The following is a 27,111-nucleotide window of genomic DNA, read 5'->3' as shown; positions in this document are numbered from 1 at the left end:
GCAGTACAGGCCCTTCGGCCCACGATGTTGCACCGACATGGGAAGTCAAAAAACAAAAGCCATCTAACCTACACTATGCCATTATCATCCAAATGCTTATCCAATAAACTTTTAAATGCCCTCAATGTTGGCGAGTTCACTACTGTTGCAGGTGGGGCATTCCACGGCCTCACCACTCTTTGCGTAAAGAACCTACCTCTGACCTCTGTCCTATATCTATTACCCCTCAGTTTAAGAGTTCCATGGCTGGCAAAGTTTGGGAAACCCTGTACCAATCTAATGGAACCGTATTCAAATCTAAGGCATTTTGGAAAATTTAAACCAACGCAATTAAGGATCTAGGATGAAGTCCTTCAGGATCCAGGAATGTGTCAGCCCGCAGCTCGAATAATTTGCTCAGTACCACTTCCTTGATGAATGTAATTTTCCTGCGGTCCTCCCTTCCAATTTACAACTATTCCAGGGATGTATTATTATTATTACTTGTATCTTCAGAAGACAATTGCAGAATACCTGTTCAATTCATCTGCCATCTCCTTATTTTCCATTGTTAATTCCCCAGACTCACTTTCTATAAGACCAGCGCTCACTTGGTTAACTCTTTCCTTACTTAAATATCGATAGAAACTCTTATTATCTGTCCATATATTTCTACCATGCTTCCTTTTGTGCTATAATTTTTCCGTCGTTATTAATCTTTTGGTCACGGGTGTCACGTGATGTGAATGCAGGAGTGGCTGGGTTTTCGTGAGCCCTGGCTCCACACTTTTAATCCTTCGTTTTATCCTGGGGTCTTTTTCTGGGATATGTGTCTTGCACTATTTCCCCGGACGATCGTGGTCTGAGTTTGGTGGTGAAGAGCCAAACTGAATCAGAATCCTTGTTTGATTGGAGATGGGTGGGTTGGGGCCCAGCTTGTGGTGGCGGTTTTGCGCCTTGATGATGCTGTTTGCATCAGGATGACATTGTGAATGTATTTTGGATGATGATCTTGGCTTTATGGCACAGGCTTTTGTTCCTCACTTTGATGAACTGCGAAGTATCCTTGAGAGAAGGTTTGACGGAGCACATTGTATCTGGACTTTGTGGCCTGGGGTTGGGTGGAGTCCCTGACCACAAGGCCTATTGTTGCTAACTTTTGGTTGGTTCAATTGGCTCTGTTTTATAACCTTTGCTCCAGAGTCACCAGGTATCTTTATGATACCGCCACGAGGTTCAAGTTCAAATAATGATCAATAACTCAACACACCAATTAGTAAGATTCAAAGCACATTTATTATACACAGTAAATCGCTACTCATGCCTAAACTCTACTTTCTAGGCTATTTCTATAACTAACAGGCCTATATTTAACTTTGGATTGGCCCACCAGGTCTGGGGAACAAATGGCCTTTCGTTCAGGTCCTGAGTCTGCGGGATTCAAAAGCTGGTATGGACTGGTAGCTAGGAGCGCCTATCTCGTAGCGAGCGTTGACTTGAGACTTACTTGCTTGGAGGCAACAAGACAGGTCACTGTCAAGGGTTGGTTCAAGTTGCTGAGTGACCCTGCCAAAGAAGGACGATTTGAACTTGGGGGATTTACTTTATAGTCCCCAGGGGCTTCCCGCCCTTCGGGGCGGACCCCGTACCTGGTTCCAAGTGATCGGACTACTTTCTGATCACTTGGATCGATTTCTCCAATGCTGGAGCGGTTCCCTGATCGCTGGGTGGTCCTAAGTATCCGTTGGCCTTCCTTTGTCTTGGCTCCTGCTGGCGCCGAGGAGTCTGGCTTGGCTTTGTTTACCTTAACTGTTGCCATTGTGCCTGGGAATCGCACATTACTATGTAGATGGCTGCTACATTACTATGCAGATGGCTGCTGGTTTCGGTGCTGTCTGGTTGTTTTGCGGGTTCCAATATACATGATCTCTGTATTTGCTAGTCTGTACCTGTGTTGGCTTAATTTGCCTTCAGCCTTTGCAGTTCTCCATTTTAAGTCGGGAAGTGGCTCAGGTGGCTACACTATACAGTCCTGTTTTTGATGCTCACCATGAGGGTTGGAGGTAGCTGGTCATGTTGAGTCATGCCCCCCAACCTAAGTTTCTGGGCGCTGGGTCAAAGGTGTTCGTTGGGACTTTCAGAGATCCGGAGTGTTGGTCAATTATCCTGTCATGTCTTTGACCTTTCCAAGTGACATAGATTGTGTTGTCATCCTGCAGTTCATCAATAATCCTGGACTTTGTTGTTCTCTTGTTATTATGCTGTTGTTTTAATGTTGCTGACTTTTCTCCTGAAAAGACTGTGTACAAGGGTCGTTCGTTATCCTGTTTTAGCACAAATCCATACTGAATCGGTAAAGTGACTTGTGTTTTGTGCAGTTTTATCCTTTTTTTATGTGCTATATTCCTTGCGTTCATGCGAAGGGAGTGGATTTTCGGCATCCCATATCTTGTTTGTAGAGAAGAAGAGTGGAGCCATGTGTGTGATGGGTAGATAGTTGGTGTGGTGGTGGGTGTTAGGGTTAGATTAGTCCTCACTTGGGTTGAGGATAGCCCCCAGGTAAAGCTATATCAGGTTTTCATTTTTGTTGCTTTTAATTTTGCGAATCCGTACTCGTCTCCTTCAAAGGCCTGTGCAGATCATGTATCCCGTAGAGGACTGGGTTCCTTCTGATTCTTATTTGCTATTGGTGTTTTTAAGGCTAAAGTGGTTGAGGGAAATGAAAGGTGGCCTAAGCCTGCGTGTGGTTGGTTTAGCCCTTCTCAATTTGTTGCATTGAGAGTCTGCATGTGATGCCTCTGCATTGTTAGAGGCCTTCCTTGGTTTGGGGGGTTGGGTGCCTTCGTCCAAGTGATCTTATGTGGTGGTTTTCTCAATGTCTGGATTAGGTCTTCCATGGGAAGGCAGTGTTTTTGTCTTTGTTGAGGCAGTGCTGCCACGTCCCCTGATATCCTCCTTGCAGTGGCATACAGTGCTGATTTGTGTCGAATATTCTTGGGTTTATCTGGGCATTCCTCCCTTAGGAGGGTTTTTTCTTCTCTCATCTGGGTGAGCCAGTCTGCTTTCCTTGCTTCGGTGGTTGATGCACTACGCTGGGTGCGGTTGATGAGGTGCAGGGCTGACTAGGTGGCGGATCCTGGCATGTGCTGTGTGTCCTGGGAGTACTGATTCCTTTGTCTCAGGTACTGGACTAGGCCAAGTCCGGTGCTGTGAGTTGATATCCTGTTGCGCCCTATACTGCTTGGGATTATACCAGGAGCAAAAGGTCATTATTTAGGAATGGAGTGAAGTGAGAAACCAGGCCACTGCAAACCAGTCAATTTAATATCCCTGGTCGGAAGGTTATTGGAGCCTCTCGTTAGAGAGAGCAGTTGAGCTCTTGGACATGTACAAACTTATTCTCAAAGGCATTTAATAGGGACATCCTGAGAGGCTGAGATTTTTGATAAGGTTGAATATACTTGGCTTATTGACTCCTAAGTGCACAAGGGTGTGGGGTTGAGCCGGGCCCTACATGGTGGTTGATATCCTGTTATCCCCCCCCCCCCCCCATGGTTGGGATGCACCCTTTTTTGTACAAGCAGCTTTTTCTCTTTTCATCCTTGCTGGTGGGTGTGCACTGGAGGAGTATGGGCTCGGGGTTGTATCGGGGTCCTCTTTTATTCTGAGACCATTTGCTCCTGGTAGCGCTCGATTTTTTTCATCCTGTTTCATTTGGTGTGATGGGAAGTACTGACTGCACTGACCATAATAGGAATTTATAGCTGCTGGTCCTCTCAGTATAAATATGTGAAATGATGATCGTTCTGTCCTGTGCCTGAAGTTGGGATTATGTTGTATTGTGTGGTCTATGGAAAACATATTTCTAGAACTGGGGTTCTCATGTATTTTTAAAATCTCATTTGCCAGTTCACTTTAGCTAGCTCAGTTTTCATGCCCTCATAATTGCCCTTATTTAAGTATAAAATAGTAGTCTTCGACCCAGCCTTCTCTCCCTCAAACTGAATTTAAAATTCAATCATATTATGATCACTGCTATCTAGTGGTGCCTTTTTGCACAATATCAGGTCTAGTATAGCCTGCTCTCTGGTTTGCTTCAGGACTTTATTTTAAAAAACTATCCTGAAAGCATTCTATGAACATCTAGGTTTCCTTTGCCCATCTTTTTCCAATCTAAATGTAGATTCAAATCCTTCATTGATTATCATCATACCTTTCTAACACACTCTCATTATCTCTTCATTTACACTGTGCCCCACCGTGTAGTTACAATGACACCATTCCCACAAGCGACTTCTTGCCTTTATCATTCTCATCTCCATCCAAACCACTTCTACATCCTGGTTTTCTAAACTTAGGCCATCCTTCTTTAACATGCTAACACCCATCATTAATTAACAGAACTGCCCTTCTACCTTTTTGTAGCTTCCTAAACATCGCTACCCTTCAATATCCAGGTCCCATTATAGATCATCCTGTAGCCATGTCTATAAAGACGATCAGATTGTACTTATTTATTTCCATTTGCACTATTGGTTCATCTGTTTTGTTTCAAATGCTATGTGCAATCAGATACAGAGCCTTTAGTTTGGTCCATTTATTACATTTGTAACGTCTGGCTTTATCTACTATTTTACTCTTAGTTAGTCCCTTCCTGTCACAGGCTGTTTATCATTCACATTTTAAACACAAGTGAAAGTTTAACTGCTCTACCCCCATGTCATGATATTCAAACACACACATCATGATGGACACACTAACAGGCAAATCAGAGTACACAACACCACAACCAATCACAGACAAGAACACCAACCACATAAAAAGCACGAGCACGACACCTGGAGGTCAGTAGGTCTGGGGAGAAGGAAACAAGAAAGAGCTGTTGAAACACCACAAGCAGGGAGCCCCCCACGTGCAGAGTGCAAAGACCAAGTTGTAAATAGTGAGTTTAAATAAAGAAGCGTTGTACCATATGCAACTGTGTTGGCTCTTCTGTGTGTCAGAACACCCAACACCACATGGTACAGGAGTGGATCGATACCTGCCTACCAACCTGCCATTCTGGACATGGACCACACCGGCAAACCGCAGCCGATGCAAGTCACGGGGAACCTAGGCACCAACTGGAAGCTCTACAGGCAGCGATTTGACCTGTACATCCGTGCCACCGAAAAACAGAATGTCTCGGATGATTCGAAGATTGCAATGCTCCTCTTCTACGCAGGCCCCCACCCAAACGATGTCTTTAATTCACTGGTGTTCGAGGAAGGCGAAAACCAGGCCAAATATGACACGGTCATCCTCAAAATGGACCAGCACTTTCAAACTGAAGTAAACGAAACTTTCGAAAGATACATCTTTCAGCAACGCCTGCAAGGTAAGGAGGAGCTTTTTCAACCCTTTTTGACGCACCTCCGGATTCTAGCGCAGTCCTGCGGTTACGGCACCACCACAGAGTCCATGATCAGGGACCAGATTGTTTTTGGCGTTGCCTCTAGTGGCCTACGCCAGCAGCTTCTTAAAATAAAGAGCCTCACCTTAGCGTCTGCTGTGGAAGCCTGTGTCCTCCATGAAAATGCTGCCTGCCGTTTTGCCCGATTTCAGGCGTCCGAGTTGGCACGGAGGGGGTCCCCAGCCGTCGAATCGGCAAGCCAGGCCGCCCACGACGTTGAACGCATCCAGGCCGTCGATTTCTTCCCGCCCCACGGCCCGGACGACAGCGGCCGCTTCCCGCGCTTTTCGCGGTCTCCCGCGCAGGTGCGCGCCAAGAATAACGGCCACAACGAGGGACGCACTGCGCAGGCGCGCCCACCGCAAGATCGCACTGCGCATGCGCAGTGGCGCAACGAACGTCGTGACGTCATGACGTGCAGCAAGTGTGGAGGTCTACACTTAAAAGGGCAATGTCCTGCAAAATACCGACAGTGCAACAGATGTGCCATGATAGGCCACTACGCAGCCCGCTGTCGTGCGGCTCAACCCATGGATCCGGCGCATCCTCGACAACCTCGCACACGAGTCAGGACCGTCCAGCCCACGCATCACGACTTCCAGTTAAGTGATGCAGATGACCAGGATGACTTCCGAGTTGCCGTCATTGATGTCAACAAGGTCAATGCCATCAATCCAGACGATGAGTGGTGTGCCACCCTGACGGTCAACCGATCGCGCGTCGCCTTCCGTCTGGACACCGGCGCATCCGCCAACCTGATTGCTTACTCTGCAGTCCAGGCCATGAAGGTCAAACCACCCATCACACCATCCCGGCTTAAGATGGTTGACTATAACGGGAACGTTATCCCGTCCGTAGGATCTTGCCAGCTACAGGTGACTCACAAGGGGTACACGGCCACACTCCCCTTCGAAGTTGTGGGCTCATCAAAGGACTCGTTACTGGGCGCACAAGCGTGTAAGGTCCTTCACCTGGTACAGCGCATCATGTCTCTCTCTCCAGATGAGATATCCGACTTCCCGGATGCTGAGTTCCACGCGAATCTCCATTCCCTCCTTGCTCACAACCAGGAGGTTTTTGAAGGCATGGGGACATTGCCACACACGTACAAGATTCGACTCAGACCGGACGCCATCCCTGTCGTTCACGCACCTCGCAGGGTTCCTGCGCCTCTCAAAGACCGCCTCAAGGCACAACTGCAGATTCTTCAGGACCAAGGGGTCCTATCCAAGGTCACGGAGCCCACGCCATGGGTCAGCTCCATGGTCTGTGTAAAGAAGCCCTCTGGCGAGCTCCGTATATGTATAGATCCAAAAGATCTGAACAACAACATCATGCGGGAACACTATCCCATCCCGAAACGAGAAGACCTCACCAGCGAGATGGCGCGAGCCAACATATTCACTAAATTGGATGCGTCCAAAGGATTCTGGCAGATCAAACTGGACCCGGCCAGCCGAAGACTATGCACATTCAACACCCCTTTTGGCAGATTCTGCTACAACCGGATGCCATTCGGCATCATTTCGGCATCTGAAGTATTCCACCGCATTATGGAGCAGATGATGGAAGGCATCGAAGGGGTACGTGTATATGTGGACGATATCATCATTTGGTCCACCACTCCGCAGGAACACATGCATCGTCTTCGACGTGTCTTCACCCGCATACGGCAAAATGGCCTGCGTCTCAACCGTGCGAAGTGTGCTTTCGGCCAGACGGAGCTGAAATTCCTCGGGGACCACATCTCAAGGTCCGGGGTCCGTCCCGATGCAGACAAGGTTAGCGCCATCACAGCCATGCCACGACCGGCTGACAAGAAGGCTGTCTTAAGATTCCTGGGCATGGTCAACTTCCTTGGGAAGTTCATTCCCAACCTGGCTTCTCATACAACAAACATGCGCCATCTCGTAAAAAAATCGACGGAATTCAACTGGCACCAGTCGCATCAGCGGGAATGGGAGGAGCTCAAGCACAAACTGGTCACGGCACCAGTGCTGGCCTTCTTTGACACGACTCGCCCTACAAAGATCTCAACAGACGCCAGCCAATCTGGTATTGGAGCGGTACTCCTGCAAAAAGACAGCACGTCATCATGGGCCCCGGTTGCGTATGCCTCACGAGCCATGACCCCTACCGAACAGCGCTACGCGCAAATCGAAAAAGAATGCCTGGGCTTGTTAACTGGACTGGACAAGTTCCACGACTATGTGTATGGCCTGCCACGATTCACGGTCGAAACTGACCACCGCCCCCTGGTCAACATCATTAACAAAGACCTGAACGACATGACTCCTCGCCTCCAGCGCATCTTACTTAAACTCAGGAGGTACGATTTTGAACTGATCTACACTCCGGGGAAGGAACTCATAGTGGCGGACACTCTTTCCCGAGCAGTGAGCACACCACCAGATGCGGAGGGGTTCGTGCGTCAAATTGAGGCACACGTGACTCTGACAGCAGCAAATATGCCAGCTGATGATCCTTGTCTGGCCCACATACGCGCAGAGACGGCGACTGACCCTCTGCTGCAGCGAGTGATGCGCCACATGACGGAAGGGTGGCTAAAAGGGCAGTGCCCCCAGTTTTATAATGTGCGAGATGATCTCACCAATATAGACGGGGTCCTTATGAAATCGCATAGGATCGTCATTCCACACAGTGTGCGCCAGATGATTCTTCGTCAACTACACGAAGGCCACTTGGGCGTCGAAAAATGCAGACGAAGGGCCCGGGAGGCGGTATATTGGCCGGGTATTAATGAAGACATAGCCAACATGGTGCTCAACTGCACAACCTGTCAGAGGTTTCAGCCAGCGCAACCTCCGGAAACACTTCTACCACACGAGATGGTGACGTCCCCCTGGGCGAAGGTGGGTGTTGACCTATTTCACGCGCTCGGCAGAGATTACATTGTTATTATAGACTACTTCTCAAACTACCCGGAAGTCATGCCTCTCCATGATCTGACGTCGTCCGCAGTCATTGGGGCCTGCAAGGAAACGTTTGCTCGCCACGGCATTCCAAGGACTGTCATGTCAGACAATGGACCTTGTTTTGCCAGCCGTGAATGGTCGTCCTTTGCCGCAGCATATGGTTTCACTCATGTGACATCCAGCCCTCTGCATCCACAATCGAACGGGAAGGCTGAAAAGGGTGTCCACATCGCAAAGCGGCTCCTGTGCAAGGCGGCTGATGACGGATCGGACTTTAACCTTGCCTTGCTGGCCTATCGATCGGCCCCGTTATCCACGGGCCTCTCGCCAGCGCAGCTACTAATGGGTCGCTCCCTCAGGACGACGGTACCTTCCGTCCTGGCACCGACAACAGACCATGAGGCGGTTCTTCGGAACATGCAACTGCAGCGTGATCGCCAGAAAGGTCGGTACGACACACGAGCGATGGACCTGCCCCCCCTGTCCTCCGGAGACAAAGTACGCGTCCATCAACCGTATGGTGGCTGGTCAGCACCGGCCGAAGTCCTCCGACAAGTGGCTCCCCGCTCGTTCCTGGTTCGCATGCCGGATGGTTCCGTGCGTCGCCGCAATCGGCGCGCCCTTCGCCGACTTCCACGCTCACAGCCACACAACACGCCAGATCCTCAACAGGCTTCCGAGGATGACTTTGTGGAGCTGCCGCACATCACGCCCTTTCCATCGCCACCCATGGCCATGCCTGCACAGCAGCCGGTGGTTCTTGATCCACCCTTAAGGCGGTCAACCCGAATTCGTCGCAAACCCATTAGAATGGACTTATAATACAGTTCATATGTTTAATAAGTTGGACAATTTTACATGATAACCTGTTGTTGTTTATCGTTCCAGATGTCGTCTGACTGGACAACTGTTCAAATTTTTTTTCTTCTTCTCTCGTTCGCATTTCTGTTATGTTATGGTACAACTGGATTCATGTGACGCACTCGACATCGCCCCATGTACATAGTTCCGTCATAGACACATGCTGCACACGACACACACACACTCTTAGATGCACTCACGTCACGATCATATTTATTACCACGTAGGCACATATCTTTGTAAAAAGGGGGGATGTCATGATATTCAAACACACACATCATGATGGACACACTAACAGGCAAATCAGAGTACACAACACCACAACCAATCACAGACAAGAACACCAACCACATAAAAAGCACGAGCACGACACCTGGAGGTCAGTAGGTCTGGGGAGAAGGAAACAAGAAAGAGCTGTTGAAACACCACAAGCAGGGAGCCCCCCACGTGCAGAGTGCAAAGACCAAGTTGTAAATAGTGAGTTTAAATAAAGAAGCGTTGTACCATATGCAACTGTGTTGGCTCTTCTGTGTGTCAGAACACCCAACACCACACCCCATTTAACCGTTGGCATTTAAAAGTTATCCAAAAGAATATCCAAAACCAAATATTTGCCATTGCTGTTTCATCCAGTGGAAATAACATTCTTTGCAGCAGTGATTTATAGCTTATTGTAGTACCTGATATTCTTACCTGATCCTGTTTTTAAAAAATTAACATTTGTTCATGTTATCCACAGCACCAATGGCACTGAGATTACTATTTTAATTTTCATTATGAAGGCAGTTGCTTCAAGGCATTTTGGTTATGACACTCGTGTGTAAGGCTCATTGCGCCCCCCCCCCCCCTTACATCCCCAAAACCTAACTGCAGAGAAGCTTCCCAAGGACTCCTGGTTGTGGCCTCCTGCTTAATTTCTAGTTTCTGCCCACCATTTAGTGCCCCTTTGGCCTACTGTTGAACATGAGTCCAGAGTGCTTTACCCCACCTCTCTTATTGGAGTCCTTGTCTCTGTCAACTCCCAAGTTGCAGTAGTGTACAATTTTTGTTTCTTGTTGAATTATTTTCTCTTGCAATGGTTTCTATAATTGAGGTTTGATGGTTTCCATAATTGAGATTTGACTTTTACAACCTTTGCAGAGTTGAATAACTGATCAATTAACTACCACTTCAATTGTAATCTTACTGAATTTATTGTAATCTCACATCCTCTTACTGAACCTGCTTCCTTTTACTGTTTGCAGTCAGTAAACCTGAAGTGTCTTAAGTTTGCTAGATTTTGGGATGAAGTGAATGGTATTTTGGGGATGATTACTGGAACAAGGGTAGTGCAATGAATCATAGGAAGACAACAAAACAAATACGTTTAGATCTGATGTCTGAAGGAGGATTGTCCAGATTCACGAATTGTGCCTTTTAGATTGGAAATTGCAGATATCATTATTTAGGAATGGAGTGAAGTGAGAAACCAGGCCACCGCAAACCAGTTAATTTAATATCCCTGACCGGAAGGTTATTGGAGCCTCTCGTTAAACAGAGCAGTTGAGCTCTTGGACATGTATGAACTTATTAGAACCAAGAGGGATTTTTGAACGGTAGGGCATGTTTGACTATTTTAGTTGAGATTTTGAGCTGTCGTTTTATGTTTAAGTTTTAGATTAATTTATATTTCTGAAGTTGTGTGTTAAGGAGACTTCAGGGCCGGGATTCTCCGAAAATGGGGCTATGTCCCCATGCCTGCCGGTAAATGGGTGCAAAAAAATTCCAGAGGGACCTTGGGGCGCATGTCCAAAGATCCCTGAAGGCAACAGGACAGATAAATAAAGTGGTTAAGAAGGCCTATGGAATACGTGCCTTTATTAGCCGAGGCATAGAATACAACAGCAGGGAACATAAGCTATGATGAACTGTATAAAACACTCATTAAGCCACAGCTAGAGTACTGTGTGCAGTTTTGGACACCACACTATAGGAAGGATGTGATTGCACTAGCAGTGGTGCAGAGACCATTCACCAGATATTATTTGGGCTGGAGCATTTCAGCTATAAAGAAAGGCTGACTGTTGCTTTTCTTCGGGCAGAGAAGGCTGAGGGGTGGGGAGGAACCTCAAACTTATGAAGGACAGAGATCGGAAGGAACTTTTCTCCATGGTAGAGGAGGCAATAACCAGGGGACATAGATTTAAGGCAAAGGGCAGACAATTTTGAGGGGATTTGAGGAAAAACATTTTCATCCAGAGGGTAGTGGAAATCTGGAACTCACTGCCTGAAAGAGTGATAGAGGTAGGAACCCTTACAACATTTAAGAAGCATTTAGATGAGCACTTGAATGCCATCGCATACAAGGGAATGGACCAAGTACTGAAAAATGGGACAAGAGTAAGGCACGATGGGCCAAAGGGTCTCTTTCTGTGCTGTAAAACTATGACTATAATTTACTTTTATTCCTTCTGTGCTGCAACCAATCTATGATTCAATAACTGTCTCCTGATTTATAAGCTAAATGACGCCCATTTATTTTTGTTCTTATCTATATGTTGCATGAATGACCAAAAGCTGGGAAGAAGTTTTGTCACGACAACATTTCCAAAAGTTCAACTGCAGCTTTCAAAATTTTCCACTGCAGATGTAGCTTTGGATAATGGCCGGGATTATGGCACCAATATTGCACCACTACAAACTTTCACTGAAGCAGAGATGATGATGAAAGAAACAGGTAAATTGGTTCCAGTTTGTTTTTGTACACCAGTCTTATTCATTGATGAGGCTGGTGATTTGTCAGTGTATCCTTGCTGAGAATTGCAATCCAGATTCAGATAAATCTTAAAAAAAACAATTCCCTTAAAATTAGGCTTAAGAATCATAGAATTTACAGTGCATAAGGAGGCCATTCGGCCAATCGAGTCTGCACCGGCGTTTGGAAAGAGCACCCAACTTAAGCCTACACCTCCAACCTATGCCCATAATCCAGTAACCCCACCTAACCTTTTTTGTTTGGACATTAAGGGAATTTTCTTTTTATACATTTAGAGTACCCAATTATTTTCTTCCAATTGAGGGGCAATTTAGCGTGGCCAATCCACCTACCCTGCACATCTTTTGGGTTGTGGGGATGAAACCCATACAGACACGGGGAGAATGTGCAAACTTCCCACGGACAGTGACCCAGGGCTGGGATTCGAACCCGAGTCCTCCGTGCCGTAGGCAGCAATGCTAACCACTGCCACCGTGCTGCCCGTCGAAGGGTAATTTAGCATGGCCAATCCACCTAACCTGCACATCTTTGGACTGTGGGAGGAAACTGGAGCATCCGGAGGAAACCCCATACATGCAGACACCGAACAGATAGTGGCCCATGCCGAGAATTGAACCTGGGACCCTGGAGCTGTGAAGCAATAGTGTGACCGGAGAACTGAAAGCCAGTTTGTCCCACTTCTACTGCTCCTTGCCTTGCAGCTTGATTATGATGGTATACATTCTGCAAGCCAATTTGGTGTTCTTGCTGTTTTCTCCATCCTGCAGAGGACAAAAAAAATCCGAAGTGGAAGTTCTGGTCCTCCCTCCCTACAGCATGAAAAATCACTTGCTATCTTCAATCGTTTTGATTGTTGCTTTGAACAAAGAACAAAGAAAATTACAGCACGGGAACAGGCCCTTCAACCCTCCCAGCCTGCACCGATCCAGATCCTTTATCTAAAACTGTTGCCTATTTTCCAAGGATCTACTTCCCTCTGTTTCCCGCCTGTTCATATATCTGTCTAGATGCATCTTAAATGATGCTATCGTGCCCGCCTCTACCACCTCCGCTGGCAAAGCGTTCCATGCACTCACCACCCTCAGCGTAAAAAGCTTTCCACGCACATCTCTCTTAAACTTTCCCCTTCTCACCTTGAAATCATGGCCTCTTGTAATTGACACCCCCACTCTTGGAAAAAGCTTGTTGCTATCCACCCTGTCCATACCTCTCATAATTTTGTAGACCTCAATCAGGTCTCCCCTCAACCTCCGTCTTTCCAACGAAAACAATCCTAATCTACTCAACCTTTCTTCATAGCTAGCACCCCCCATACCAGGCAACATCCTGGTGAACCTCCTCTGCACCCTCTCTAAAGCATCCACATCCTTCTGGTAATGTGGCGACCAGAACTGCACGCAGTATTCCAAATGTGGCCTAACCAAAGTCCTATACAATTGCAACATGACCTGCCGACTCTTGTACTCAATACCCCGTCCGATGAAGGCAAGCATGCTGTATGCCTTCTTGACCACTCTATCCACCTGCGTTGCCACCTTCAGGGTACAATGGACCTGAACTCCCAGATCTCTCTGTACATCAATTTTCCCCAGGACTCTTCCATTGACCGTACAGTCCGCTTTTGAATTGGTTCTTCCAAAATGCATCACCTTGCATTTGCCTGGATTGAACTCCATCTGCCATTTCTTTGCCCAACTCTCCAATCTATCTATATTTTGCTGTATTCTCTGACAGTCCCCCTCGCTATCTGCAACTCCACCAATCTTCGTATCATCTGCAAACTTGCTAATCAGACCACCTATACCTTCATCCAGATCATTTATGTATATCACAAACAACAGTGGTCTGAGCACAGATCCCTGTGGAACACCACTAGTCACCTTTCTCCATTTTGAGACACTCCCTTCCACCACTACTCTGTGTCTCCTGTTGCCCAGTCTGTTCTTTATCCATCTAGCTAGTACACCCTGAACCCCATGCAACCTCACTTTTTCCATCAACCTGCCATGGGAAACTTTATCAAACGCCTTACTGAAGTCCATGTATATGACATCTACAGCCCTTCCCTTATCAATTAACTTTGTCACTTCCTCAAAGAATTCTATTAGGTTTGTAAGACATGACCTTCCCTGCACAAAACCATGCTGCCTATCACTGATAAGTCTATTTTCTTCCAAATGTAAATAGATCCTATCCCTCAGTATCTTCTCCAACAGTTTGCCTACCACTGACGTCAAGCTCACCGGTCTATAATTCCCTAGATTATCCCTGCTACCCCTCTTAAACAAAGGGACAACATTAGCAATTCTCCAGTCCTCCGGGACCTCACCCGTGCTCAAGGATGCTGCAAAGATATCTGTTAAGGCCCCAGCTATTTCGTCCTTCGCTTTTTATGTCGCAAACAAAGAGAGCTCTGTTGGGTCTGGATAATGAAAAGGGTTAGAAGACTTTCATCTGTGGCAACTAGATTTCAACTTAATTATAAATAGGAGAAATGGAAAATTAGATAGGGTGTGTAGCTAGCTGGTTATCTTTTTTTCAAATGTATTTTATTCCAAACTTATTCAAACAGTTACAAAGCATGAACAATCCGGGAAACAAGCTCCCCATCATACAATTCTACAGTTTGTACAGGTTTTTGCCCATTGTCATCTCCCCTGCCCTCCCTGTGATAAACAGCTTCTTAAACATGGCCACAAACAGTCCCCACCTTGCTTCGAAGCCCTCCGCTGAGCCCTTCAGTTTATATTTGATCTTTTCCATATGAGAAATCATATAATTCTCCTAGCCAGGCCGCCACCTCAACAGCATTGCCGACCGCCATTCCAATAAGATCCTTCGCCGGGCAATGAAAGAGGCGAAGGCCAGGATATCGGCCTTCCTCCCTTCCATCAGCTCTGGATTCTCTGATATCCCAAATATCGCCACCGTTGGGTCTGACCCGACCTCCTCCCCCACAATCTTTGTTAGTGTCGCGAACACTCCCGCCCAGTATCTCTCCAACCCCTCACAGACCCAGAATATATGTGCATGGTTTGTTGATCCCCACCCACACTTCTCGCACTCGTCTGCCATTCCCTGGAAGAACCCACTGATTCTCGCCTGAGTCATGTGCACCCTGTGTGCCACCTTGAATTGTATCAGGCTCATCCTTGCGCATGAGGAGGTCGCGTTTCCAGTGCATAGCGCCTCACTCCACACTCTCCAATTTAACACCGATATTCCCTTCTATCCTAAAATGCCTCCTCAGCTGATTCTACACCTTCACTGCGGACTGCACAACTGGGCTCTCCATGTATTTCCTTGGTGCCGGTGGCAACGCCGCCGTCATCATAGCCCTCAGGTTGGACCCCCTACAAGATTCTTCCTCCATCCTAACCCATTCTATCCCTCCTCCCTCCCACCACCGCCTCACCTACTACACGTTTGCTGCCCAGTAATAATGTAACAAGTATGGCAATGCCAAATCCCCACTTTCCGCCTCTGCAACATGGCCCTCTTTACCCTTGGCACCTTCCCCGCCCACGCAAACTCTGAAGAAATAGTATCAACCTACCAGAAAAAGGCCAATGGTACAAAAATCGGATGCGAATAGGAACCTTGGCAGGACATTCATCTTCACCACTTGAACCCTCCCTGCCAGAGTCAGATGCAGTGTGTCCCACCTCTTAAAATCCTCCCTAACCTTCTCCATCCTCCCTAACCTTCTCCACCAGCTTTGTTAAGTTTCATTTATGCAACGTCGCCAAAAGGGGCTGGTTTAGCACCGAGCTAAATCGCTAGCTTTGAATGCAGACCAAGGCAGGCCAGCAGCACGGTTCAATTCACGTACCAGCCTCCCCGAACCATGACCCCTGTTCTCCCACCCCCCCGGTCCGCCCTGTACAGTTCCTTTTATAGTATTCCCTAAACGCCTCATTTAACTTCCCCGGCTCCGACACTACCTCCCCTGTCTCAGTCCATACCCTCAAAATTTCCCTGGACATAGCCTGCCTCCGTACCTGATGTGCCAACATTTGACTTGCCTTCTCCCCGTACTCGTACTGCATCACTTTGCCCTGCGCAGCTGCCCCACCGCCCTCCATGTCTTCAACCTACCGTAGCTTTTTCCTTTCTGCCAATCCATCCGTGTGGGTGCTCTCAAATACTCCCTGTCCACCTCAACTATCTCGCCCAATAAATGCTCGTGCTCCTCCCTCCTTTCCCTATCCTAATGTGCCTTAAACGAGATAATCCCCCGGACCACTGCCATAAGTGCCTCCCAGAATGTGGCCGCTAACACCTCCCCGTCCTGGTTCAACTCCGCATAATCCTTAATCATTGGCCGCACCTTTACACAAAACCCTCTGTCTGCCAGCAACCCCGAATCAAACCTCCATCGCGTCCTCTGCTCCCGCCCTAATCTAAGCCGAACTTCCAGACAGTGCGGCGCATGGTCCAAAATTACTATCCCTGCATACTTTCCCCCTTCCACCCCTACCAACACCTCATGGCTCACCACAAAAAAGTCAATTCTGGAGTATACACTGTAAGCATGCAAGAAGCAGTACTCCCTCCCCCCGGGATCTTAAAACGGCATGGGTGCACCATGCCCATCCTTTCCATGAACCCTCCCAGCCCCTTTGCCATCTATAGCCTTCCCATTGACCTGGGGCTCGACCTGTCCACCCTTTGCTCTAGCACACAATTAAAATCTCCTCCCATGATCAACTGATTCAAGGCTAAATCCGGGATTGCTGCCAGCAACCCCCTCATAAATTCTACATCGTCCCAATTCGGTGTCTATACATTCACCAACACCACCAGTGTCCCCTCCAATACCCCACTAACCATCACATATCCCATCCCTGTGTCCCCCTCCAATACCCCGCTCACCATCACTTATCTTCTCCCCCGATCCCCGTTAGCTGGTTATTTTTGGTGGGGCTGTATAACAGACCGTTAAAAGTCTGTAATGTTGTGACAATGACATTATTATGGTATTCCTACTTTGCTTTCCAGTAGTTTCAAGTTCATATTTCTGCAAATTGACAATGGTGATCAGAGATGCCATAATGACTGGCATGGGAAATGGGAGAATGAAGGTGATGCAGGTCTTAATAGTACCTACATTTCTGATGTTGGCTGTGGAGACCAGGGCCAGGGGACAGAATAGAGGGAGATTTATCTTCTTGACATCATTGCCAAGTCCCTGACTGATAGTAGTTGACGGTTTTATGTATATCTTGCTTCCTTTGGATTAATGTATTCGAAGTATCACTGGAGATTTTGGCGCCACAAATCTGTCCATTCTTTAAAAAACAAATTTTCTACTTATAAGTTGCATCGTAGAAATGCATAATTGCATGACTAACATTTTTTGTTTTTAATGCTTTTTTGTTATTTTAACTCTTTTGATTTCTATCTGGTTCCCATTGCTTGGATGTAGATGGTGTAGCGATAGATACAATGGTCACAGTATTGACACTCCTTGAGGTCTAAAGCCTCAACTTCAAGGCAACTTCAACCTAGTGCTTATGCATACCATTTTTCTGCCGGCAGGTAGCTTGTTTTGCCAATGTTCAATCTTGGGGAAGCATTTTAATTGGACATATATTCTGAGCACTTGGGGAAACCAGTCAGTAAAAAGCTGCAGGTTCATAAGACCATAAGAAATACAATACGGCCCCTTGAACCTGCTTCACCATTCAATGGAATTGTGGCTGATCTAACATTCCTCACGCCCACTTTGCTGCCCTTTCCCCGTTACCCTTGATTCCCTTACTGATCAAGAATCTATCTATCTCACTGTTAAATATACACAAGGACTCTGCCCCACAGCTCTCTGTGGAGAGGAGTTCCAAAGACTTTTGACCCTCTGAGAAGAAATTCCTCCTCATCTCAGTCTTAAATTGATACACCTTTATTCAGAGATTATGCCCTCTGGTCCTAGAGGGCAATTTTTAAAATAACAAACCCAGTGCAGGAATGTCCTTCCATGTTCCTGAGGAAGCTTTTGTCTCTCAACTGCCAATTGCGGCCTCTCTAGACTCTGCCGTGAGTGGCTCCTCAATTTCCGATTTCCCATCCTCCAAGCCACAATAAGACCATAAGACATAGGAGCAGAATTAGGCCACTCGGCCCATCAAGTTTGCTCCACCATTCAATCATGGCTGATATGTTTCTCATCCCCATTCTCCTGCCTTCTCCCCATAACCCCTGATTCCCCTTATCGATCAAGAACCTATCTGTCTCTGTCTTAAAGACACTCAGTGAATTGGCCTCCACAGCCTTCTACGGCAAAGAGTTCCACAGATTCACCACCCTCTGGTTGAAGAAATTCCTCCTCATCTCTGTTTTAAAGGATTGTCCCTTTATCTGAGATTGTGCCCTCTGCTTCTAGTAGCCTTCCCTGCTCTCCGATTGCCATATGGTACGATTGGAATACGGTAATGTTATCCTGCCATCAAATTCCACATTCCTGGATCAGTGACCACTTTCGGCCTCACCAATTCCACTCTGTAAAATTGAAGACAATGTTCCACTCTCATATCTCTCTCTATTTTCACTTTAGGAATCTGATTTCTTATTTAAAATGCAGTTAATAAGAAATAAAATTGAGCACACACAATATACATATGGTTAATAGCAGTAAATGAAGGCATGGGCTAGTGGACCTGTTGAGATTTATTGCTTTTCATTGAAAATGTTATTTATTTCTTTGGTTTTCATTTTGTGGGGGGAGGGAAAGATTAATCAGCTCTAGTCTTTTCAATCAGAATGCAATCTTTCAGTGTCTTTCTGAAAGACTTGCTTTTTCAATTGTCTGAATTTAGCACTTATTAGAATTATGTGGGAACCTTCTTCAGCAATTACCAGTAGCTCCAGAATCAATCTTGAATCGGTCTTCTGTTACGGTGCAACTTCCTGATTCTGCTCATGTTGCATCTGTTAGGAAACATGCACAGGAGGTCATTCAGAACAAACTAAACAAGACAGTCAAAATGAAAGAGACAGAGAATAAATACAGCCAGATAGGAGTTAACGGCGAACGAAAAGGGAGATATGAGGGAAACAAAATGACACGTTCAGTAGAACAAAGGTCATGCTGTGTGCACTACCTTGTTTGTGTATAGTGTAGAATGTTAAAGCACTACAGCTGGTGTTACAACCCTCATCCCATAACTACCAACCAGAATCTATCTTGATTTGATATCTCTGCGAATTTCTAATAATGTTTGATTTTCTGTGGTCATTCTTCTGTGTTAAATGAAGTATAATAATTTAGAGGGAAGGAAATTGATATGTAAATTAAATGCAGGCCATAAATAGCTTAAAATGAACTTTATGCTCGAATTATGAGATGGATCTTAGCATGAACTATAAGGGATTGGTAAATATAATTGTTTTTCACTTAAGGTAAGCCTTAGTTTATTGAAATCTTTATTTTGAATGAGCAAAGGTATTTGGGGGAATGCAAACATCTGTGTTATACTATTTGCTAGATTAAAAATGAAAAGGGAATTGAAATTGAAGTTTTGCTAATGATGGGAGGGAAAATTGTCAATCAATACAAAAATGGAGCATAGGGTTTTATTTACCAATCCTTCCAGATCCCAATAAAGATTTTTGAATTGTATGTGGAAAACATTAATTTTGAATTGTGATTTGTTATGACACCCCCCCCCCCCCAAGAAAAAAAACCCATCAACTTCAAGATAGTTTCATTTTTCACCTTTTCACCATCCTTTAAGAAATGCACACAGTAAATATACTTTTTGTTTCAACAAACAACACACGCAAACAGGTACAACAATATAGCCCACCTTTTTTTCGTTCTTCTCCCACCAACTGAAATCCTTCTCGATTGACAGTCTCTGTGAACAAGAAGATCTCTGCCCGATCCATCCATTCCTCTACGCCTCGGCGTGTCTCCTTAAAGTCAGATACTTTAGTTCAATCTGATCACAGAGTCCCTTGTAATTCTCCAACACAGGAGCATTGGTTATCACAGCATTCAGGCAGTCAAATGCCTGGTGAAACTCTGCTGTCCATTGAAGTTTTCGACGTTTCTTCAGCAAGTCCATAAGTGGAGCAATCACGCTACAAAACGTTTGCACAAATGTTCGATCAAATCCACTCGTGCCAAGAAATCGCATTATTTCCCTTCGTCTTGAGGGTATTGAAAACTCCTCAATAACTGTTGGTTTCACATCCCGTGTGACCATTCGACCCTGTCCGATTGTATGGCCAAGGAAAGTGACTTGGGCCTTTCCAAATTTACTTTTGGCTAGGTTTATCATCAAACCCGCCTCCTGAAGTCGATCGAATAATTCCATCAGATGTTTCAAATGTTCTGTCCATGTCTGGCTGAAAATTACCAGATCGGCGATGTCTACCGCACAATTGGGTAATCCTGAAACAACTTTGTTAGTTAACCGTTGAAATGTGGCTGGTGTGTTTTTCATGCCAAATGGCATAACTTTGAATTGGTATATACCATCTGGAGTCACAAAAGCTGAAATCTCCTTCGCCCCTTCGGATAAAGGTGCCTGCCGGTAACCTTTAAGTAAATCCAGTTTAGAAATAAAAGCTGATTGTCCCACTTACTCAATGCAATCCTCCAAACGTGGGATAGGATAAGAGTCCGTTCTTGTAACTGCATTAACCTTTCTATAGTTCACACACAACCGTTGGGTACCGCCTGGTTTTGGTACCATCACTATGGGTGAGCTCCTTTGGCTGCAACCCACTTCAATTATGCCATTTTTAAGCATACTCTCAATCTCTTTGTTAACCTGTGCCAATTTTAAAGGGTTAAGTCTGTATGGATGTTGTTTGATTGGAACAGCATTTCCCAGGTCTACATCATGTATAGCCATTTTAGTACTTCCCAATTTACAAACATCTACAAACTTGCCCACGTGACATCAATAACTCTTTCCGGTCAGTCCGTTTTTCCTCTGGAAGGTAAATCAACAATTTATCTCAATTTTTAAGAACATCCTCATTTTCCAATTTAATTTGAGGTATGTCAAATTCCAAGTCATCTGGATTTGGTTTGTCACTTTGAGTTAGAATCATTAAAACCTCCTCCTTTTTCTCTCCTTCCCTTTCAAAGCATATTCACATGACACACTCGGTGAGTTTTCCTTCTATCCGGCGTTTTTACCACTTAATTCACCTCACTTAATTTCCTTTCAATCTGATAAGGTCCACAAAACCTAGCTTTCAAAGGTTCACCTACCACTGGTAATAATACTAAAACTTTATCTCCACAGGCAAAACGACAAACTTTGGATTTCGTGTCCGCTACCCGTTTCATCACATTTTGTGCAACCTTTAAATGTTGCCTAGCCAATTCACCTGCTTTATTTAATCATCCATAATACAATAATGTAAGTTCTGATTTCTCACTCACCAATTTTTCCTTAATCAATTTAAGTGGTCCTCTTACAGTTCATAGGCACCTAAGATGGATTTTTTCACCTCCTCATATGTCCCAGATACCTCCTCCGGTAGTGATGCAAACACTTCACTAGCCCTACCTACCAGCTTTGTTTGAATCAGTAATACCCACATGTCCTGTGGCCATTTCCTTGTTTAGCTACCTTCTCAAATGAAATGAAAAAGGTTTCTACCTCCTTCTCATCAAACCTTAGCAATGCTTGGATATATTTAAATAGATTCCCACCAAGCCTTCGACTTTGACGCTCAACTTTAAATGCTTAGCCACCACCATAATTACCTCATCTTTTCGCATTTTGTTAGGTAATGTTAATTGCAATGTTTTTGCCAAATCTAACCGTCTGCTTTTAGTCTCTGTCCGTAATGTGCTGCGTGTGACCGAGTCCACCCCCAAAAACTTCAGAGCCTCTGAAAGAGCCATTGTCCCCATTTAAACTAGAATACCACACCTGATAAGCAACCACAATATGCTCACCCCTCACTGTCTTTAAGTTCACTAAGCCAATCCAATAGATAGACTTTTTTCCCGGACATGCCCCCAATTTGTTATGGGCCAGGGTTTAGAGAACCCCAAAGAGTATCATGGAGTTCACCTGACCCACAACTTTTAATAGATTGTGGTATGGGGAGCACACGGCCCACTCTGCAGGTGTGGTACAGCAGAAATGGAAAAGTATTTTTTAAAGCAAAACAATGTTTATTCTCTGAACTCAAGTTAACCTTTTTAAAACATACAGTGAACATATTCGCAACCATCAATTCAAATACAACCCCCAAAGAATACAACACTAAGTAATCCTTAATAACTTCCCAAACAACATCCAGAAGACAAAAGAAACACCTTTTAACAGAAGCACATCAGGTTTACATTCACTACTGAAAACATTTATAATTCCGAATTCACCAAATGATCAAGAAATAGTCTTTTCATGGCAGAGCGATGAACAGTACACCTGCGTTGTCTGGCTTCAGCTCCAACACTGAAAACAAAACTAAAACACACCCTGCAGCAAACAGCCTAAAACGAAAGTATAAAGCTGACAGACAGCCCAGCTCCACCCACACTCTGACATCACTGATAAACACCCATTTCTTAACGGTACATTTCTTAAACACCCATTTCTTAAGGTACTCTCAGATGACAATTTCTAGAGACTAACCATCTGGATTTTGTGGTCAGTGGTAAATAAATGGTGATTGGTGTACATTTACACTTGCAGCTGCCCACAGACCTTTTGTGGGCTTTGATTCAATGTAAAAACATTTTGTCGAATGTGTCAGGTGATAGGAAAACCTCAAGTAGTAATCAAGCTCAGCATCCTTAATGCCCATTCTAGCATTGAAGGAGTCTTTTATTAGGGTCCTAATTGATTCCGTGGGACTCCCTCCATTAATTTAAAATTATCACAACATGTGATGAAAAAAGAGATACATATGAAATCAAAATCTTGTTTTGTTAATAGAGAGAAATGTATTGGTGTTTTTACCAGTAGTAGGTGAGCCATTAAAAGCAAGATTTAATGGGCCTTAACAATTGAAAGGAAATTGAGTGAGGTGAATTTATTTGATAAAATGCCATATAGAAGGAAACATCTTAATATACTCAAAAGGTATTTTGATAGCGAAGAAAAACAGGAGGATGTGTGAGTAGTTATAACTCCGAGAGAAGAGAAAAATCCAGATGATTGACATTTCTCAAATTAGATTGGACATTGAGGAAGTAATAAGAAATTTGGCTAAATTACTGAGTTACCGTCCAGAGGAAAATCAGAGTGTCCTGAAAGAATAATTGCAGCCGGCTTCCGGAGCGGCGGCATAGAGTGACGGCCGCATCTCGGGTGGCTTCCGCGCAGGCTCTGGCACTTCGGGCTTATCTGCCCAATCGAAGGGAAACTTTTTATTTAAAAAAAAAAAAGAAACAAAAATCTGATGTCCTCAGCAGAAAAACTGGCCGTGGAGTTTGGGGCCCAAGCACTGTGGCGAGGGAGCAGAGGTGCCAATAAGTGTGGCTCAGGCAAGTTCAAGCGGAGCACAAGCCGGGCCAGTGCGGAGCGCAGATCCAGGCAGCCAGATCAGGAACACCAAGTTCACCAATCTCCCCGAGAGGAAGAGTAGAAAAGTATTTAAGTAAACTAAAGAAGACTTCCGGTGGCGGCCATGCGTGGGTAGGTCACGTTTTCGGCAGCTCATGCCGCTAACGGACTAATGGGTCCTTTCAAGGAGCTTTGATGAACCCTTTCGACGCAAACCGGTGGGCAAACGGCGCTAGAAGGTTCCCCACAGCAGTTTATGGAGGGGACCAGGAGCAGGACGGCCAAACAAATGACCAGCGAGAAACGGCAGGAACGGGCGCGGGATCAAAAAATGGCGGCCGGTTTGGATCAGGCAGCGTGGGCCCAGTGGTCGCGCGTACAGCAGGAGTTTCTTAGAAGCTGCTTTGCTGACCTGAAAACTGAGATGCTGGCTCCATTGAAGGCCCCTAGGGAGAAAATGGTTGAGACCCAGAAAATGCAGGAGAAGGCGATCAAGGGGATTGAGAAAAAGGTCTTGGATAACGAAGACGAGATACTGGGCCTGGCCGTCAGGGTGGAGACACGACGGCCTGCACAAGAGATGGCAGGAGAGGCTGGAAGACCTTGAAAACAGGTCCAGGAGGCAGAACGGGCACATTCTGGGCCTTCCTGAGGGTGCGGAGGGGTCAGATGCGAGCGCATTCGTGACCACGTTATTGGGGTTCCTGATGGGGCAAGAAGCATTCCCTTGGCCTCTGGAACTGGATGGGGCGCACCGAGTCCTTGCAAGGAAGCCCAAATCGAATGAACCGCCGAGGGCCATGGTAGTATGGTTCCACCGCTTCTCAGATAAGGAACGAGTCCTGCAATGGGCTAAAAAGGAGCGGAACAGCAGGTGGGAGAACCGCATAATCCGCATCTACCAAGACCTGGGAGCAGAACTGGCCAAGAGGCACGCTGGATTCAACCGGGCTAAGGTGGCTCTCCACAGCAAAGGGGTGAAGTTCGGGCTGCTGCATCCGGCGAGGCTGTGGGTAACGTATCAAGATCGCCACTATTACTTTGATACACCGGATGAGGCGTGGAATTTCATTAAGCAAGAAAAGTTGGACTCGAACTAAAGGACAACCACTCTGGTGGGGATGGTAATTGCTGAATAGCCAGACGCAGCGACATTATGTTGTCTCCTATTATTTTTGTTTGTTCCCTGTTTCTTCGGCCATGTTTTCGTTTTTTGTAGAACTCGGCCGCAGAGGGAGGAGGGGGGCCCTACACTTGGGGCTGCTCTCCTGGCAGCTGGGGCAGTGTCTTTGATGGGGCCAGGTTTGCGCCCAGGGTTGGCTGTTTGTTTCGCTGGGAGGAGGGGGCAGAAAATGTTCTTTGGGGGCCATTGAAGCTGATGAGGGGCCCGCAAAATGAGGCATCTGAGTAATCGGAGACAGAGGCGGGAGCGGCCGGGGTCAGCATGGGTCAGCTGACTCACGGAAGCGTAATGGTGGGGGGGGGGGGAGAGAGCCAGTGTCAAGTGGGTGCTTGACTTGAGGGTTTGGGATCACGGGGTTGCTGGGTGGGATGCTGCTTGGCTGACAGAAAAGGTGCCAACTTGGGGGAACAGAGGGAGAGTCGGGGGGGGGTCCAATGGGAGGGCTCGAGTAAGCGGGGGACTTCGTGGCTGGCCGAAAAAGGGAGATGGCTAATCGGGGGGGGGGGGGGGGGGGGGGGGGCTAACCCCCCATCCAGACTGATTACATGGAATGTGCGGGGCCTGAATGGGCTGGTCAAGAAGGCACTTAAAGGGGCTAAAGGCAGATGTAGCCATGCTACAGGAGAAGCACCTAAAATGTGCGGACCAAACAAGATTGAGAAAAGGGTCGGTGGGCCAGGTGTTCCATTCAGGGCTGGATTCAAAGACCAGAGGAGTAGCAATCATGGTCAGCAAACGGGCGGCTTTTGAGGCAGGGAATATTGTAGCTGACAAGGGGGGCAGATACATAATGGCCAGCGGGAAACTGCAGGGGACCCGGGTGGTGCTAGTGAACGTTTACGCCCCGAACTGGGACGACATGGTATTTATGAGATGAACGCTGGGTAAATTTCCAGACTTAGACTCTCACAATCTGATTATGAGGGGTGACTTCAACACTGTCATTGACCCTGTACTGGACCGGTCAAACCCCAGGTCGGAGAAGCGACCAGCGGCGGCTAAAGAACTGAGGAGATTCATGGAACAGGTGGGAGGGCGTAGACCCGTGGAGATTCGCCCGACCGAGTCGGGGCTACTGAAAGAGCGCCGGAGGCTGCAGGCAGAATTTGACCTGCTGACCGCTCGGGGGTCTCCGCATAGCACCTGTCTACTCTGAGTATCTACCCGACTAGCCTTTCTCCCTCCGCTCTTTCTTTCTTCTCTCTATGAGACCTGATAGAGATCAATTCCCCTCTGATAACTGCCTTCAGGGCCTCCCACACCATGGACGCCGCTACCTCCCCCGTATCGATAGTTTCCAGGTAATTCTTGATGTTCCTCCTTATTCGCCCACAAACCTCGTCTGCCAGCAGACCCACATCTAGCCTCCATAGTGGGGGCTGCCCCCTCTCTCTTCCCGCCCCCCCCCCCCAAGACGCAAATCCACCCAGTGTGGAGCATGATTGGAGACTGCAATGGCCGAGTATTCTGTCCCCTCCACCCAGGGGGTCAAGTCCTGCTCATCACAAAGAAATCTATGCGGGAGTAGACTTTGTGGACATGGGAAAAGAAAAAGAACTCTTTCGACCCCGATATGCAACAATCACAGATTTGTCCCGGGCAGGATAGACGGAAGGTTTCAAAGCTAGCATAGGGCAGGCATTAAAAGGATGGGGGACCTGTTCATAGACGGGACCTTCCCCAGCCTGAAAACGCTGGAGGAGAAATTCAGTTTGCCCCCTGGAAACGCTTTCAGGTACTCACCTTTCTGAAAAAGCAGGTAGTATCATTCCCGCTGCTACCCCCATGCAGGATACAGGATAGGGTGGTCTCCGGCACCTGGGTAGGGGAGGGGAAGGTTTCGGACATTTTCCAGGAACTTCAGGAGGCGGAGGAAGCCCCAGTGGAGGAGCTGAAGGGCAAATGGGAGGAGGAGCTAGGTGGGGAGCTGGATGCGGGCCCTAAAGAGGGTCAGTTCCTCCTCATCATGTGCCAGGCTTAGCTTAATCCAGTTTAAGGTGGTCCACCGGGCACACATGACGGCAACCAGGATGAGCAAGCTCTTTGGGGTTGAGGATAAATATGCGAGGTGTGTGGGAAGCCCGACAGATCATGTCCATATGTTCTGGGCATGCCCGCTCTTATGGGATTCTGGCAGAGATTTGCTATGGCAATGTCCAAGATCCAAGATCTTAGGCACGTGGGTGGTGCCGAGTCCAGAGATAGCGATCTTTGGTGTGTCAGACGATCCGGGAGTTCAGGAAGCGAAAGAGGCTGACGTATTGGCCTTTGCCTCCCTGGTAGCCTGGAGACGCATCCTTTTAATGTGGAGGGACTCGAAGTCTCCGAGTGTAGAGACCTGGGTTAGTGACATGGCTGGGTTTCTCAGTCTCGAGAAAATAAAGTTTGCCTTGAGAGGGTCCATGGCGGGATTCTCTCGGAGGTGGCAGCCGTTCCTTGACTTTCGAGGAGAGCAGTAAAGGTCA

At 46.7% G+C, this 27,111-nt stretch overlaps 1 protein-coding gene across 3 annotated transcripts in view; it reads left to right on the top strand.

Moving 5' to 3' along the window:
• acadsb (acyl-CoA dehydrogenase short/branched chain) overlaps positions 1 to 27,111 on the top strand; it is a 91,694-nt gene that overhangs the window by 19,621 nt on the left and 44,962 nt on the right. For 2 of the 3 annotated variants that reach the window (XM_072479277.1, XM_072479278.1), the window contains exon 2: positions 11,785 to 11,944. The exons of the other annotated variant lie outside the window; for it this stretch is intronic. In XM_072479277.1, the coding sequence (XP_072335378.1) occupies positions 11,785 to 11,944 (160 nt within the window). The remainder of the gene's footprint in view (positions 1 to 11,784; positions 11,945 to 27,111) is intronic. 3 annotated transcript variants of the gene reach the window in all.

This window comes from Scyliorhinus torazame, chromosome 16, assembly GCF_047496885.1.
Source record: "Scyliorhinus torazame isolate Kashiwa2021f chromosome 16, sScyTor2.1, whole genome shotgun sequence".
NCBI classification, from domain to species: domain Eukaryota; kingdom Metazoa; phylum Chordata; class Chondrichthyes; order Carcharhiniformes; family Scyliorhinidae; genus Scyliorhinus; species Scyliorhinus torazame.
This window is presented reverse-complemented; position numbering and strand designations above follow the sequence as displayed.